The sequence below is a fragment of the Dermacentor albipictus genome, chromosome 5 (assembly GCF_038994185.2).
Source record: "Dermacentor albipictus isolate Rhodes 1998 colony chromosome 5, USDA_Dalb.pri_finalv2, whole genome shotgun sequence".
NCBI lineage: Eukaryota > Metazoa > Arthropoda > Arachnida > Ixodida > Ixodidae > Dermacentor > Dermacentor albipictus.
Window position 1 is genome coordinate 104,155,241 of NC_091825.1, and position 18,006 is coordinate 104,173,246.

Sequence of the window (18,006 nt, forward strand, 5' to 3'; positions counted from 1 at the left end):
GGACGAGCACTGCGCGAGATAGAAAGCGATGAAAGAAGAAAACCGATGCGTACAGGCGACACATTACCGCGGAGTACATTTTTACAGGATCGTGCAGTGTTCAGTGAATTGTGAGCGGAGGTGGGGTATAAATTTGTTAACGGTATTGCGATGGCGCCGTCCTTACGACACATTCGCGTTTCACAAGGTATACGTGCTTATGTATATATACACGCGGACTGGCGCATTCCATATGCATAGGTATAGTACGCAAATACTTTGCACTGCGTATACAGAGCCACACATCCGTTTACAACATGTTTCAAACTTATTTTTGGTCGACTGTCGATCGAGAGCGCGTCAGTTTAACACGTTTCTGTTGTAACGTTACTGTCGCGACTGAAAAAAAAAATGCGTATAGCGTGAATTTATCTAAACTCCTTTTGCCTGCAATCCCACGGAACAGTTGTCTCGCCGAAATTTACAGGGCGGCCACTGCGCGCAACTGTATGCCTCGCCGGGAAGCGAGACGCCGCGACCAAACATTTAAATGCGTGCACTCGCGAGCACAGACCACAAGCTCGAGCCGAGGTAAACTGAAACGAGCCGCAATTAACGAGGATTTTATGCCCGCGTGTGCGGTCTCTTTTAAACGAATTAATTACGAATGAATTCAGACGAATAAGTTGAAATTGACGAGTGCACTGAAAAGTTCATAATGCCAAGCTTGGGTTGCAGTCCCAAATTTCAAGTTACATTCACACGTAGAAAAAGTAGACTATCGCGCGCGATTCCTGGTTCTCAAGTTTTGCTCAGGGGAGCATGCATATATATATATATATATATATATATATATATATATATATATATATATATATATATATATATATATATATATATATATATATATATATATATATATATATATATATATATATATATACACACACACGCCAGACGTACGTTCCAGGCGCGCCTGTACCTTTCAAAGCCAACGCGGGCGCAATATTCACTAGGCCATCAGTCTCCATGGCAATCGGATGTAAAAAGGCTCAAGCAATAAATGTTTACCACCACCTGGCAATCGGAAATCAAACGCACTTGCGTAACATCGAGGAAGTTGTTTGCACTTTCCTCGTACACGATGTTTTCCTTTTCCTTTCTTTCTCCGCGCGCCTCGGTTATATATATATATGCGTGTGTGTGTGGATGTGTGTGTGGATGTGGATGTGTGTGTGGATGTGTGGATGCGCGTGTGCGTGTGCGCGTGTGTGTGTGTGTATGTGTGCGTGTGTATGTATGTGTATGTGCGTGTGTGTGTGTGTGTTCGTGTGCGTGAGTGAGTGTGTGCGCGTGTGTGTGCGCGCGCGCGGTTGTGTGTGTGTTCCACCCTGTCGACAATGTCAACATCAGCACGTGCCAGGCAGCAAACACCGCCTCATGTCGCGGCATGCGCCGTGTATTATAGTCATCGGCAAATCGAGTGCACAAGGCTGTCCCGCGCGTACGAAAAGGAGCTTTTATTTTTTGCCTCGGCGGATGCTTGCGACGACGAGAGGCGCACGTTAACTACAGCCAATCCGTCGCTGCAGGCGTTCCATTCGAGATGAGGAAGAAGGAGGAAAAACTGATCTGCTGGACGTGGCTGCGCGCGCGTGGGATACAAATGTGCGCCCGTTAAAGCACGGCCGAGAACGCGGTCGTGCCATATACGCTCGAGGAAGTCCCGCAAATCTCTCTCTCTCTCTCTCTCTCTCTCTCCTCTTGCTCCTACTTGGTGCATGACGCTGCAGCCACTCGGACACGTGCGATTATTCTTCGGCGTGTAGCGAAGAGGGATCGGGAGAGAGAGAAATGGAATCGAAGGTGGTGTGTTGGCCAATCTTCGACAGGGAAGAGGAAACCAGGCGTGCGCTGGGCAGACCGATGCGTACTTATTATGCGGTTTCGAAATTTTGGCACCGTTAATGTTTTTTGTTTTGTTTACTCGCGTGTCAAGGGCACCGGAATGAAACAGTATTGTCTTTTTGTTTTTTTCGGCGAAGGTAAGCAGAGGGAGAAAAGCATACACGTTAAACGGGCGAGGTAACGAGGATTTTATGACCGCGTGTGCGCCCCCTTTGAAATGACTTGTTTTGTCTATGTTGTCCCGAAACAGCGTACTTTCCTTCTAATTTGGTGCGCGCGAATAAAGAATAAATATCAGATCGCGAAAAAAAAGAAAAGCGAACAAAAATTGAACACATTTAACTCAGAGGAGTAATGTATTCTGTATATGTAAAAAAAAAAGAAAGAAACGGAAGCGTCAGGTACGGAAGTGTCAACATTTTCGTCAACACTCAGTGTCAAATACTGCGATCGAATTGTGGGAGGTCGGATTACAAAAAACTTACGATTCCACCAAAATCGCCTTTTGTGGAAATTAAAACGAAATAGATGGAAACAGCATCAGACATTCCAACATACCCATGAATAAATGCACTTATGCAAAAGTAACAAGTCCCGAACTTGTATTGTTGTGAAGCCGCCGATACAATGTTTTCATGTTATGCCATAATGGACACAACTGACCGCGACCTCAGCATAGGTAGCAGTGCAAAGGAAGCTTCTGCCGAAGGGATACCGTCGCAACAGTTTCAATGTTACGCCTTCAAAGGCGTTGTGAAAGGAAAGGTATTCCCAATATATAGCACAGCAGAGACGCCCACGTTTGAGGGACTGTACATTTTCCATACATACCAAGACCCACGCAATCAACCCCCCTTTTTGTGCTATTTAGGATCGCAGCTGTGCACTTGCGCAGCTGTTTTGTGTGATCGGGAGGAGATATCTTGATGTTCTGATTCCCAGTGCCGTTGCAAAGTGTTCGTTGTTTTGTACATGCACCTTTGAGCACCAGCAGCGTTTAAAATTATTCTGCCACACCAGGCAAAGTCAGATTGTAGCGTCCCCTCTCCACGGTGGCTCCACATTTCGATGTGCCACTAAGAAATTGCTTTAAGCGTTACTTTGTAAGTCATTATGGTCGTGATGAAAAATGTTAGCACGTAGATGTTTCCGGGAATCAGTTTAACGTTGGTCCGTGAACGATGAGCTGTGAAAAGAACCTAACAAAACTGTGAAATAGGATCCATTTCGTATCTATGCATCGTAGCTTCCGACGGAATCTAACGTAGTGATATGTGCTGGTGAAGCGGGGTGAGAAGCTACGAGGTGCGCTGCGTCAACGCCATGCAGGAGGTCGCAGGTTCGAATGAGTCGGAATGCAAGAAAGTTCATGTGTTGTTCTTTAAGAGCACGTTAAAGAACTTCAAGGTATAGTGTTCTTCAAAATTAAGCCGGTGCTGTCCACCACCGGCTTGAACACATGTCTGCACACGACGCTGCATACACTCGTGGGAGGATTAATTGCTGGAGTTATCTGTGCAGTGTGCTAGGTAATAGCTGTCTGTATCTCTTGCAATGTGCGAAGATTGTTCTCGATCACCCGTCCTTTCAGTGCACCCCACATACGGCATCAGATGAACCGCTGGTCATAGATATCATACGCGTACACGTGTAACATCATGCAAGTGAAACTGCAATGTGATTTACAACTATCAAAAAAGAAAATATTTTTCTTCACTGGGCAGTTACTTTTAGCACACCCAGTAGTAGTACACGTCATTTAGAGATCATTGTCCAGGGCGCCCGTATGTAAAAATACTGAAAAATATCTATAGCGGCTCCACAGCCACCATAGTCCTCCATAAAGAAAGCAACAAAATCCCAATAAAGAAAGGCGTCAGACAGGGAGATACGATCTCTCCAATGCTATTCACCGCGTGTTTACATGAGGTATTCAGAGACCTGGATTGGGAAGAATTGGGGATAAAAGTTAATGGAGAATACCTTGGTAACTTGCGATTCGCTGATGATATTGCCTTGCTTAGTAACTCAGGGGACCAATTGCAATGCGTGCTCACTGACCTGGAGAGGCAAAGCAGAAGAGTGGGCTTAAAAATTAATCTGCAGAAAACTAAAGTAATGTTTAACAGTCTCGGAAGAGAACAGCAATTTACAATAGGCAGCGAGGCACTGGAAGTAGTAAGGGAATACATCTACTTAGGGCAGGTAGTGACGGCAGATCCGGATCATGAGCCAGAAATAATCAGAAGAATAAGAATGGGCTGGGGTGCGTTTGGCAGGTATCTTCAGATCATGAACAGCAGGTTGCCATTATCCCTCAAGAGGAAAGTGTATAATAGCTGCGTCTTACCAGTACTCACCTACGGGGCAGAAACCTGGAGGCTTATGAAAAGGGTTCTACTCAAATTGAGGACGACGCAACGAGCTATGGAAAGAAGAATGATAGGTGTAACGTTAAGGGATAAGAAAAGGGCAGATTGGGTGAGGGAACAAACGCGAGTTAATGACATCTTAGTTGAAATCAAGAAAAAGAAATGGGCATGGGCAGGACATGTAATGAGGAGGGAGGATAACCGATGGTCATTAAGGGTTACGGACTGGATCCCAAGGGAAGGGAAGCGTAGCAGGGGGCAGCAGAAAGTTAGGTGGGCGGATGAGATAAAGAATTTTGCAGGGACGGCATGGCCACAGTTAGTACATGACCGGGGTTATTGGAGAAGTGTGGGAGAGGCCTTTGCCCTGCAGTGAACGTAACCAGGCTGATGATGATGATGATGATGATAATGTCCAGGGCGCACCCTGTATCGTGCTCTCCTCACCAGCGTGTCTCGCAATATCCAGCGCCGAAGGGTAGTCCTCACTTTTCCTCGTAACGCCGCCAGTTAAAGCTGTCTGCAGCGTGCGTCCTATAAATTACGTTTGATGCACGCGCTTGTTTCCTTTGAGCCGGTCTAGTGACAAGCCTAAATTAGCTCCGCTACGTCATCGAGATACGTCATCATTCGCTGAAGTAGTGCAATTAAGCTGACCGGCTGTAACAGAATTGAGCTCCTAGGCATTCTATACAGGCTTCACCGCAATACAGTTCTATAATGCGGTGAAGTGCCCACACTGTACTATGGTGAAGGGAAGTGATAATTTGCGTTTCTTAGAATAAACAGCGTGCCCGTATTTAGTACTTGGCCGGGGTCACGGAGACAAGACTCTGGGACCCGGACTGGCCCTGAGTTGCGGGCTCGCTGAGGCTATCCGCGACAGCGGACAGGCGATCTTGTATGTGAACGCTTGCCAGTTTGATCCAACCTCAGCGGCCCCAACCTACGTACCACTCCGGTTCCAGCTTTGATTCCCTGCTGTCCTGGAGTTTCCACGCCACTCGCCTTATTGTAATCTCAAATGCTCTCCTGAGGCCTCCGTTTATCCCCGTTGTTTTTGTTTTCACATGCAAAATTATTTCGCCGCAATACATATATGCGTTGCGATGAAGCTTACTAAAGGACATCCGATATTGTAGAGCGCATATAAAACCACATATATATATATATATATATATATATATATATAAAAATATGCAGATCCATCCCGTATGTTGAAATCTGAGAAGCGATGCTTTCGCGAAGCGGTCATATAAGTGTCACGCAACTGCTTGTAGTGTGAAAAGCGTGCGACACCATATAGCGATTACCTGCTTCCCAGGGAAGACTTGCAAGGCGCCACGTGACCAGCGCCACGTGACTTGCGTTACCGCGCATTTATACGTTCTCCGGGATATCGAAGCTTGTGCTTGCGTTTGCTTCATACAAAGATCGCTGTAGCCTCTGAAACATAGATGTAACCAGTGAAATCATTTCTACGAAGCCAGTACAGTTTGGCTAATTGATAGCGTCACAAAATATTTATCTGCGTTTATTCTCCCCCTGTGTAGCGTACCTTTGTTACAGTCATGGTTTCTTTTCTCTTCTTCCTGTTCGTGATTAATTACGAAAGCTAAGGAAGAAAGGACCAAGAGGAGCATTATTCGATCTTTCATCACCGATCTTTCATTCATTCCTCGGACGTTGTTCTGAACTGTAAAACGATTGTACGCTGTAAAACTGCGTGAAAGGGACGCTAGTCATTCGCCAAACTGTATCACTAAGCTACCAAGGAAAGCCATGCGATTTTCTCATAAAGAAAGCTTAGCGAAATTGGCAGAAAGCTTCGCTGCCAAGAAAAATCAGACCTTGTCCGGGGATCGTACACGGAACCAACGCCTTTCCCTGACAGTCACTCTAGCCATCTAAGCTAAGCAGGAGGCTTGCGGATCGCAGAGCCATTCCGCAGTAATCGACAACTATTGAAGCATAAGAACACAGAACATCGCTAATCGGTTTAATCAACAACCATAGCATCCTCATCAGATTTGGACAGCCAAAGCGGCTGGAAACTTCTCCCCACGGGTGTACGGACCATGACATTGAGTGGGGGAAAAAACACAGCTGAAAGGGCCTTGAGAAGCATTTCTACAGACTTTTACTATAAATGGTAACGCGTGAATAAACTGCTGTAAACTGCTGCAGCTCGTTTCGTAACTCGAGCCTCGGACAATGGAAGAACTGCTCAACTGCTAATGGGATAACAAAAGAGGTCTTCGTCTTACCCCGTACGACAAAAACAAAGGAATGGTTATTTCTATACTGCTTAACCACGCCATTGTTCCGAGCGTGGCACTGCAACCATGGACGAAGCGCTAGACTCCGGACTACAAAGAGGTTGGCACCCCGCAGGCAACGGGCAGTGCACTACGGCCCTTGTTGACACTCCGCGGGCATCTCGGCAGCGGGAACGAGGCCAACTGGTTGTTGTGGTTGCTTAGAACAAAGCTATTGCACCGCAATTCCGGCGAACCATCATGTTTATATAGGCATACATATGTCCACGTACAGATGCAGATATTCTTAATAAAGGCGACTCGAAGTAGTAACTAGACAAGTAATCATTAAAAGTGTGTCTAAAGTTTTAGCCGAAACAGACAATTGATGCGAATGCGAGATATTTTCTTTCATTCACTTTTTTATTGATAAATCGCAAGAGATCGTTACAAGCTATCTAGACCGATAAGCCTACATTGGCTAGGGGTCGGTCCAGTGAAGGATGCGTCGAACAGGTCAACAGTGCAAACATATATGTATACAAATAATAAAATCTGAAAAAAAGAATACAACATGGCGGGTCCATGATCACGTCATTACAAAATATAACAAGTAAAAGAAGTAGAATACACTGACGACAGCGAGCGAAATGGACCGTTTACAAATATTGATATTGGAAATAAAATATTTTCGCGCTGTATTTAAAGTTTCGTGCCACTTTAACCTCTAGGAGTAGTTGATTACAAATTTCTGTCCCGCGAAATTCAATTCGTCTTACTCCATATAAATTACCGCACGCAGGCAAATTAATATTGCCATTTAATCAAAATTGCCGAAAGTTCATGCATAACCGCTTCCAGGCTTGCCTAAAGATGACGCTTCCAATCTTGCGGGTTAATGAAAACCGGCTAACTTCAACACGAAAACCGAAAATTACATGTCGGAGAGCACAGCGCTCCTAGGAGTCTTTCATGGTTGACGTGACTGGGTGTTCCTTACAAGGGCGTCACAGATATGGGGCTCTTTGGTTGGTATTCATTACTCCACAGAAATAAGATGCGTCGGCATTTCGAAACTATGGAACCGTTTAGGTCGCTTCGCACGACAGGCTTCAATTCTCGCAGTGGCATCGATCGTTCGACTTAGGTTAAACAGTTGCGGATATTGTTATAATCGTTTATTTAACCACTTGATTCATTGCATTCCCTATTTGTTTAATTCAACATCGGGTAATATTGAATGTCTGATGGCCCCGTCCCACTAACTCGCAGGACTTCTTAATAAAGTTCTTTGACTGATTAATTGACTGGCATGAGCAATCTCGGGAAAATTACTTAAGTACCACGTCTTCCATGTTATCAATGAAATCCGAGCGCAATCTCCTGAAACAGCCTGTATGCAGAGGCGTGCGCCGTTTTCTTAAAATCGTAAAAGAAAACGAAAATAATGATCGAGCTTACAGCTGCGTTGTTCTTGCTCAATATCTTCAACACGATCGCATTTTAAGGTCCGACTCCTTCAATATAACGTTCAATATATCATTGTCCACTTGGCGCAGTTACTCTCCCGGTTTGTCAAGAAAAAGAAAAGTACGAATTTGCCTTTGTCTGTGCCTCCCGCAGTGAGTGAAGCTTAAAATATGTCATGCTGTGTCACTTTCGGCTTTATGCAGTACGGGAAAGCAAGTAATTCGAAAACGGATTCCATTATTTTCTCGAGTGTGCATCCGAGTGGCGCCGAGGGAGGCAAATGCGCAGCTTTTGTTTTTCTTCTTGACGAACCACAGGCAAAGTATAACAGTCCCAAGTGTTACACTGAATGATTCGGACCATAATATGCGATCTTACTGCAAAATTTGAGCAAGAACAGAGCATCGATGAACGCAAAGTATCTTTTTTCCTATGTAACGATTTTAAAGGAGAAACGCACGTCTCTATTTCCCTTCGCTTAGCGCAATGCTCGTGCTGTAATTATATGGATGAAATGTGTTCCATGTTGCCGCCACTTCAAGTGGCAATCACTTAGACGCGCAGTACAATCGGTAGCGAAATGTATACTAGGAAAGCTGATAAAATAAACGAAAAAAAAGGTAATAACGAATATAGGTAATATTCTCACACTGCTTGTGCACATAGCTCCGCAATATAGTTTGAAATTGTACCTTAGTGAATTGGCAGTATTCTGGCAAAAAAATGCAATCCAGTCACAGATACAAGGGTACCGGCGCATCGATTTGTACTTCGTGCAGATACTGGATTTTGAATCTCAGTTGTATATATCAGTAGACTCCCCAAAATCTTGTCATAGCTGCATTGTATACGTTAATGGAAGCTGCCATTGAAATTGGCTCCCAAATTTATTGACTGCTTTTCATAATAGCGCGTTATTGTCGAATTTTCTCCGGGTGTACAGCACGCAAGGCAGATTTTTGAGATTCATACGGTGCCGTATATTTCGAAACCTAACAGTGTATACGGATCCACACTACTGTACTATCTACTTGCATCAGTGCAGCAACGCGCCTGTTTAACCCGTTACCCGCCGTGGTTGCTCAGTGGCTATGGTGTTGGGCTGCTGAGCACGAGGTCGCGGGATCGAATCCCGGCCACGGCGGCCGCATTTCGATGGGAGCGAAATGCGAAAACACCCGTGTGCTTAGATTTAGGCGCACGTTAAAGAACCCCAGGTGGTCAAAATTTCCGGAGTCCTCCACTACGGCGTGCCTCATAATCAGAAAGTGGTTTTGGCACGTAAAACCCCAAATATTATTATGTTTAACCCATTAAACCCCAAATTGATTCCGGAAAAGAAACTTGCCAAATTTCTCAAATATTTTTATGTAGTCATAATCTCTTCTGTCATTAATTCTAATTCTGAAATGTGTTACTTGATTTGTTTCTGGTTAGAATTATTACAAAATTAAAAAAATTAACGCGGTTCTAGAGGGCAGCTTTTTCCCTCAATACCGACCATAAGTTGCTTTTGGAAGCTGGAGCTGCTAGCACAACATCGGGCTGAACGAGTGCGACTGGTCATTGGCGATATTCGTACAACTTCCCATGACAAGTATAGCTCAGGATTGGCGGTTGAAGGGTTAAGCTGTCTGGTTTTGATGTTTGAAGTACGGCGCGCAAATTTTATTTGCAAAGAACAATGCACACACAAAGAAACACACTACAAGTAACGACGAGCAATCACGGTACACCTGTGTTCGTTTTCTGCATTTGTTTTTTTTTATCACACGATTCCGACACGTGTGACAGCGTCGTTTGCGTATCTACATGTATACATGTTAAACAATTAACCAATGAAAGAAAAAAAAGCAGAATGTGAACGTAACAAATAAATCATCACCATCAGCCTATCTTTATGACCACTGCAGGACGAAGACCTCTCCCTGCGATTTCCAGTTAACCCTTCAGTGTCTTGGGTTAGCTGATTGCAACCTTGCGCCTGCAAACTTCCTAATTTCATCGCCCACATAATTTTCTGCCGTCCTCGACTGCGCTTCCCTTCTCTTGGCACCTATTGTGTAACTGTAATGGTCAACCGGTTATCTACTCTACAAATTAAATGACCTGCCCAGCTCCATTTTCTTTCTCTTAATCTCAACTAGAATATCGGCTATCCGCGTTTTCTCTCTGATCCACACAGCTCTCTTCCTGTCTCTGGACGTTACGCCTAACATTTTTCATTCCACCGGTCTTTACGCGGTCCTTAACTTTTTCTCGAGCTTTTTTCTTAACCTCCAAGTTTCTGCCCCATATAAATATCAAATATTGCGAAGCAAATAAAGTCGTGCGCGTAGGCGACAAGTTGTTCAAAAATAAACAAATAAAATTATAGAAAAATAATTGCGCAAGGTACGACTAAAAGACTTACGGTGCTCGGTCGTCAGTGGTCTTAAAGTAATATCTCGTACCGTGCCTTTTAAGAAATTTTAACAGCTTTGGCTAAGGTCAGCTGGGACGCGCGCACGCGCACACACACACACTGTTAATAATATTTAGGGTTTTACGTGCCAAAACCACTTTCTGATTACGAGGCACGCCGTAGTGGAGGACTCCGGAAATTTTGACCACCTGGGGTTCTTTAACGTGCACCTAAATCTAAGCACACGGGTGTTTTCGCATTTCGCCCCCATCGAAATGCGGCCGCCGTGGCCGGGATTCGATCCCGCGACCTCGTGCTCAGCAGCCTAACACCATAGCCACTGAGCAAACACGGCGGGTATGTCAAGGCGACAGTGCGGCAGGTCGCCAAGCAGTGCCCTTGATGTAATCAGCGCCGAGATGAGCTCCGCGGGGTTGTCTGTCACAGTTCGGCGGATGCGGGGGGCACATTTCAAACGAGGTCACAGCGTTCTCGTCACGTGACCCGAAATACCGAGGCAGCGACGAAACGAGGGGAGTGCGCGCCGGAAATAACGCCTCGAGTGCTTATTTCATGCATACTGAAATCGAACGGTCCAGTTCGCAATTATGCGCACGACCAACACGGTAATTAACATCGCGATTCCGGGTAGCGTGCACCAATGCGGTGTTGTATCAATGGTGTGCGAGCACACCTTGTCTAAAGGGAGTGTTGCTCATTGCCGACGACGGCCGATTGTCTTTTACTTTCTTTTTTTTACGAGAGGCTGTACCACGATATGCTGTCTTTTGGGCATACAATGTATACTTGCGTACAATAGTGCTGAAGATGTCTGCGGCAGACTGTGAGTATGTGCGTCTAAGGTGAAATGTTTACGGTAAATTGGGTAATAAGATACGAGATACACTATTTGCACTGAGCCACGCCATTACAGAACGAAAGAAAGAAGAAAGAAAGAAAGAAAGAAATCCCAGACATATGCAAAACATATCAGAATTCAAGTTGTCTGCCTTCTTTGTAATTGGCAGCCTTCTTTTTACTCGTGAGTTCTAATTACTTCCCGTTTATGTTGAAATACATAGTAGAAGGAAAAAAAAAAGACCAGGGCTAAAAATAAAAAGAATAAGAACACGGAGTTGACACTTTCGAGCCACTTCAATTATTTTCCTTGATTCAGTGACTACAGACTTCTTCCGCAGCTGACTCCACAAAGCGCCCAATTTCTTCCCATTCTATACCGGAAGAGGCCAGCTATTAAACGGCTCCAATTCTAGGCCACACATAGAGGAAATACTAATACGCTAAAAAAGAAAGGCGTTCCCATGTTTGTTTCTTTGTATTCGCGAGAGTTCGCGCTTTATATTGTAAAGAAAAACTGCAAAGGCGGCTTTATTCCTTATCACTATTACGTATTTGTATGCGCGCTGCAACAGCCTCTCGCTGGCATAATATAAATAGGCCATATTCGTAATGTGGTCGCCTTATTTCGCTTTCGCACAGGAAGTCCCGTCGTGGCACCGTTATACCCTTGAAGCGATCAGTTTTCCTTTCTCTCTTTTTTTTTCTCACGTGGTTCAAGAACGATTACGTAAGCGTGCACATAAGACTGATATCTGGGCACGTTGTTTCCTCTCTCAAGACCCCAGGTGTGTCAGGGCGACGTAGAATACAAGCAAGCAAAGGGATTGGTGAACAGTGTGTGTGACCCACCGTGGTTGCTCAGTGGCTATGGTGTTGGGCTGCTGAACACGAGGTCGCGGGATCGAATCCCGGCCACGGAGGCCGCATTTCGATGGGGGCGAAATGCGAAAACACCCGTGTGCTTAGATTTAGGTGCACGTTAAAGAACCCCAGGTGGTCAAAATTTCCGGAGTCCCCCACTACGGCGTGCCTCATAATCAGAAAGTGGTTTTGGCACGTAAAACCCCATATATTATTATTATTCGCCTTGACACGGGTACTCTCGCTTTCTACATACGGGTGTTCGTCTCTGTTTAGCACCAACCAACTTCACCAGTTACGCAAGACCAACTGGCCCTGAAGTTAGTCCTCTATGTAAGCAGGCATTCGTACGGACGTGCTCGAGCTGATAAGACGAAACGGCTATTTACTATGCGAGGCACGTAACAAGGGGGTTTCCTGCGCGTGCCCATTCACGCCGTCGCTGCTTCGGTGACAGCAACCGCCAGATGAGATAACACGTCGTACCTTCGAAAATTTTCCGGAAGTATTTTCATCTATGCGGCTGCTTGAAGCGCTGCCGGAGTTTTTCTGGCCCGTGAATCACGTGCATCAATATAGACTAGGTCACTGGACCGATAGCAGCTGGCGTACGTTCCAGAATGCCATTAATGCGGCTGGGGAACGGAACCGTCTCTTAGCAGCTTGTGTGTATGGAGCCCAGATTACAATGTATCGGAAATGAGTCTCGTTTTTGATAAGAGAGGGGGAATGGCCCCTGTACTTGCTAGCTCGCCGAGCAGGACGGTGGTGCTTTCCCCGCAGCACGAGAGGCCGCTTGCACGAAGCCTTTACCCCCGCGTATACAAAACGTTTACACATGGCCTCCGAGTACTGGGGGCGCGCGCTGACAATGCGCGCCACCTGAGCTTGGAGGATGCCGTGGTTTACAGTAGTTTGGTTGCGGGGCTCAATATAGATGGCGCTACCGGTTCCGACGCCATGCTATGCCTTCTGAGTGCAGCCGAGTGTCTTAGTGTTAATCGCAGCAAAGGGGGAATTGACTTGTGCTAACTCTATTGACTCGATATGATGACACATTGCAAATAAGAAACACACTGTGGCTTGGGACACCTGGAAAAGGTAGCGTGCGACGCTATGCCATATCAGCTAACCGCAAACAATCTAATCTATCTCTCATAATATATATAAGCTTGCGAATCCACGCAAAGAGCCTTCGGCGGGGTCAGTTGCACGGCAAATTTCTCTCTCTCTCTCTCTCTCTCTCTCTCTCTCTCTCTCTCTCTATATATATATATATATATATATATATATATATATATATATATATATATATATATATATATAGTGTGTGCGTGTGTGTGGGGGGGGGAGAGAGTGAGAGAGAATATTGCCGCGCAACTGACCCCGCTGAAGGCTCTTTGCGTGTATTTGCGGACTTCTTTCGCGTTCCGAAAGCACCTTTATCTAGGACGTATTGAGGAAAAGAAAGCTGTATGGGGAGTTTTTCATGTTGCTTTACAATTTCCTCATTGACACTTTCTGTTTAATTATAATGGTTGAGAATTTTATTAATTATTTAAGACTAATTATCTAATTAAGCTGAATAAAATAATAATCTGAGAATCTCTAAGCGACGGCAAGCAACATTATCTTGGTTCTGCCCAGTTACGTGGCATTCGCATATTTTAAAACTCTGGCTAAAGTTATAATTGGGACACCCTGTACATAGAGCGAATTACTACTGCAAAATAGTAATTCGCCATATGCCGCGTCATATGCAGTTGCCGCCGAAGTACAACGCTACCCCCCCCCCCCCCTACCTCCCCTTCCGCCCAGTTCCTTACGCGCGACGGAAGATGGCACGTTTCCTTCCCGCTTTCCTTCCTTGCGCAAGCGAAATTGAGCCGCCATCGGCAGCTGAGCCTCGCACGTTTTCACTCGCACATACAGTATACGGCACGTAGCGACGGTGTAATCGCCCTTGGACTTTATACCGAACACCACGGCAACACCCGCCGTGGTTGCTCAGTGGCTATGGTGTTGGGCTGCTGAGCACGAGGTCGCGGGATCGAATCCCGGCCACGGCGGCCGCATTTCGATGGGGGCGAAATGCGAAAACACCTGTGTACTTAGATTTAGGTGCACGTTAAAGAACCCCAGGTAGTCAAAATTTCCGGAGTCCTCCACTACGGCGTGCCTCATAATCATAAAGTGGTTTTGGCACGTAAAAACCCCATAAAAAAAAAGAAACCATGGCAACGACGACAGCAAAAATGCGCCTGGAGTGTGCATAAGATCATTTATTGTCTTGATCGGTGGTTATCATTTCACTCGCAACCGCAGTCGCATTCTTTCATAACGTCAAATCGATGCACGTACGGTGCTGCGTGGTTGGTTGGGTCGGATCGGTGTGGCATCGCAAGGGATATGTCTGCAACACGGAACGCTTAAACAGCGCTCCCGTTCCGGCACCGACACATCCACATTGAGATCACGGACAACGATAACAGGGGTCAGAATCGCATCGGACCTCCACCTAATATTTCCTCTGAAAAAAAAAAAAAAAACTCTAACCACGTGCGTCGATTTGACATTATCAGATAATGCAATTGCAGTTGCGAGTGAAATGATGACCACCGATCAAGACAATAAATGAGTGCGCGTACCGTACCTGCGATGGCACTACGACAGGGTAAGTGTCATCGCAGCTAATTTACGCAAAGTGAGTAGCCATGAACCCTACGGCACTATGAGGCATGGCATCTTTTGCTTGCTGACGGGGGTATGAACCATTGCTCACGGGGGTATGGGCCATTGAGATGACCGTTTTTGACGTGCTGTTCTGTATGTTGTATGCAAGATTAGAAAGAATTTAAGCATTGTTCGCTTCACTTTGCTGAGTGCTTGTAGCCTCTGTCTTACGGGGCTATGAGCCATTGCATTTTTGGCTTGCTTACGGGAACGTGAATGCTTACGGGGGTATGAACCATTGAATGATGACAGTTTTTGTTCACGGAGAACAAAAATGCATGGAAACCTAGCCATATACAGCTTCGCTGTTAAATAACTCTTAATGGATCCGCCAGCGGCGCGGAACAAAGACGAGGGCAGGAGTAACATCAGGTACATATGGAACACAAACCGGCGCCAACATCCAACATGCTTATTCGCCTCTTTTCAGACAGCTATTTTAGGTCAATGAACAAATTAGGCGTAACTAATGTTCTGATAAAAAGAAAAGCGTGCGCGTAATCGGGCATCGCTTCAGAGGACGCGCACTCAACCGCGAGGTGTATTTGCTTACCGCTTTCAAGCTAAAATAAGGCCGCGTGTAAATTATCACTATCACTAACGTTCCGCTTTCCGATGAAATCGTTGCATCACTGGCGACTGATAATTCGTACAGAAAGGGAAACCAGCGCTTAGTTCCCTTTACTCAGCAAGTAGTGCGTGCTGTCATACATAGCCCCTGAAAGCTGACCCCTAGCTATTTAATGTAGTAATTTAAGGCTGGGTTTCACAATAACTAAGAAGGTATGCGATCGCGAAATAAGGCCATGCATCTCACCTCCCCTCTCCCTCCCCCCCTCGCCCCTCACTGTGTATTCTTTTCATCAAGTATACACTTCCGGAGCCTATACAACCTTCTCCTCGCCTTCTCTAGAATTTGGGCTGTGGTTCTGCTAAGCCGCACGTATTCCTGGTTTTTTATTTTATTTTTGTTCTGTAAGCTTTCTGTTTGATTCAGGACGTCCGTACACTTTGTTATGTTTTTTGCCCCAGATTGCGTAACACGTTCCAACACCGGTCAGCAGCCACTGAAAGGGCGCGTTTTTTGGTTTTCTTTCTTCATTTCTTACAGGCGGTTGACAGGCCGGCTGCATCTTATGCAGTCCACGCTGCTGTGTGGATTTCTTTCTTCAGCCTGTGCCATCACGATCGAGCGACCGGCAAGGTAAAAACATTCCACCGCTGCTACTAAACGTAAAAAAGCGTTTTATTTACTCTTTTTAAGTTTTACTGTGCCAGCAATGTTATCTGCGTGACAGATAAAAGTTGGAAAAACATAAAATCAGGAAACAGTTTGAACGCAGAAGAAACTGAAAATAATTTCGTGCGTGGCCTGGGCTATACGTTAGTTCGTATGCCACGAAAATATAAATAAATGAAACTGCAACTATGACGATACTGTGTCACTTTTCGAAGTGGCTTTTCGAAGCAAAGCGAGAATACCACCACTCTGCTTGGGGTAAAAAATGATTCATCCTGTTCGGGAATAAAAGTTGCTCGTTTGAGTAGTTATCTGATAGCTTCGAAGTCACCAGGATGCTTCATTATAATTTGAATCAACATCACTGGAATGGGAAACGCAAGAAAGGCTAACTTTTAGAAATATTGTTGCAATATGGAGCAGTCACCGTCGTTATTTGAGTGATTTCTTCGATAACAGCCAAAGCAGGAGTTTATTGTAATTTTACCTTCATGACTTCAATGCTAATTCACTTGGGTATGTTCCCTTTCTCTGCGCTCGTTCACACAGGAGGTCAGTTCTGGCGCTGTACATGCTCAATTTGGTGAGTGCGAGCTGCACTTCCTCTGCAACCGCGCATTACTTGTCTCCTGTATATGAAGCTTTACCTAACCAGTGCCTTTCAATATTTTTTTTCTTCTTCCAGGCTTCTGAAATTGTTTACCGTATGCTACGCAGCAGAGGATTCGTCAGGGACGTACCCAACTTCGAGGTGAAACTGTTGTTCTGCAATGCTGTCGACACAATAGAATCAATCAATCAATCAATCAATCAATCAATCAATCAATCAATCAATCAATCAATCAATCAATTTGATTGACACGTTAACCACAATCAATCAATCAATCAATCAATCAATCAATCAATCAATCAATTTTATTGACACGTTAACCACAATTATTCAATGAAATTTTCGCTTCGGAGAGCGGAGGGCACAAGAACTCAAAAGCTCTAACGCACTTGAAAAACTTCCTAGCCCTGTACTGTTCAGCAGCACATATCACAACATCCATGGTGGCACACGTCTGTCCTGCTTACAAAACGTTGGCAAAATACATTCCGCAGGCGTGCACAGTTAATATACTCGCTAGTTGCGTGGAAACACGCAGAGGAAAAATGCTCATTTACAAGAGTCAATAGATGCAACAGAATTAAGAAAACATTTTAGGTAACAAAAGCACTACATGTGGTAAAAGGTATGAAGTTCAGACCTAACTACGCGAAGTAACGTCAAGCACTTCCAGTGGTGATTTGTTTAAAACAGAGGGTAGCATTTTCGCATATGGGCAGTGTAATTTCCTTATCTATTTCTGACAAACAGCCTACCTGCACAGCGAGTTGTGTCGGTTTAAGTCTCGCGCGTATTTTAATGCCCTGTTCTCAATATGAAGAACAAACGAAGAAAGTTCGTTTGCAAATTTTATAAGCATCACGTTTTGTTACGCTCCATGACTCTCCCAAATCTTACTCGTAAAAAACCGTTAAACTGTGATACTTTCTATAAGTGCACGTAAAACTGTTACGGTCTGACGTAATGCAACTTACGTAAGTAATGTAACTAGATCGCGGCGCATTACAATCAAGCTTGGCTGCTGCACCCTAGAACCCATGCCAGGTAAGCAACGAGCGAACATGCAATCTAACTAAATAATTTACCAATAACTAACTACTTCCTGGAATGTATTTTGGCATTAACCATATGAGTAGGGAGTTCAATTATTCTAGAGTCGCTAAGATCAACAGGATTTCGGCCAAGTTCACTATTGTAAAAAGACAATTCACCTTCTGAATTTTTTGTTCTGCAGCCAGTTGCAGAGAAATCAACATTGCCGAAAAATGCACGTTGTGTTTCTCGCGCTTGAGAGGATGAAAAATAAAGTG

General features: G+C 44.9%; 1 protein-coding gene across 2 annotated transcripts in view; it reads left to right on the forward strand.

Moving 5' to 3' along the window:
• The window catches only part of LOC135905920 (transmembrane protein 135-like), a 192,189-nt gene that overhangs the window by 16,804 nt on the left and 157,379 nt on the right, over positions 1 to 18,006 (forward strand). For both annotated transcript variants that reach the window (XM_065437038.2, XM_065437037.2), the window contains exons 3-5: positions 15,958 to 16,050; positions 16,636 to 16,669; positions 16,772 to 16,837. In XM_065437038.2, the coding sequence (XP_065293110.1) occupies positions 15,958 to 16,050; positions 16,636 to 16,669; positions 16,772 to 16,837 (193 nt within the window). The remainder of the gene's footprint in view (positions 1 to 15,957; positions 16,051 to 16,635; positions 16,670 to 16,771; positions 16,838 to 18,006) is intronic.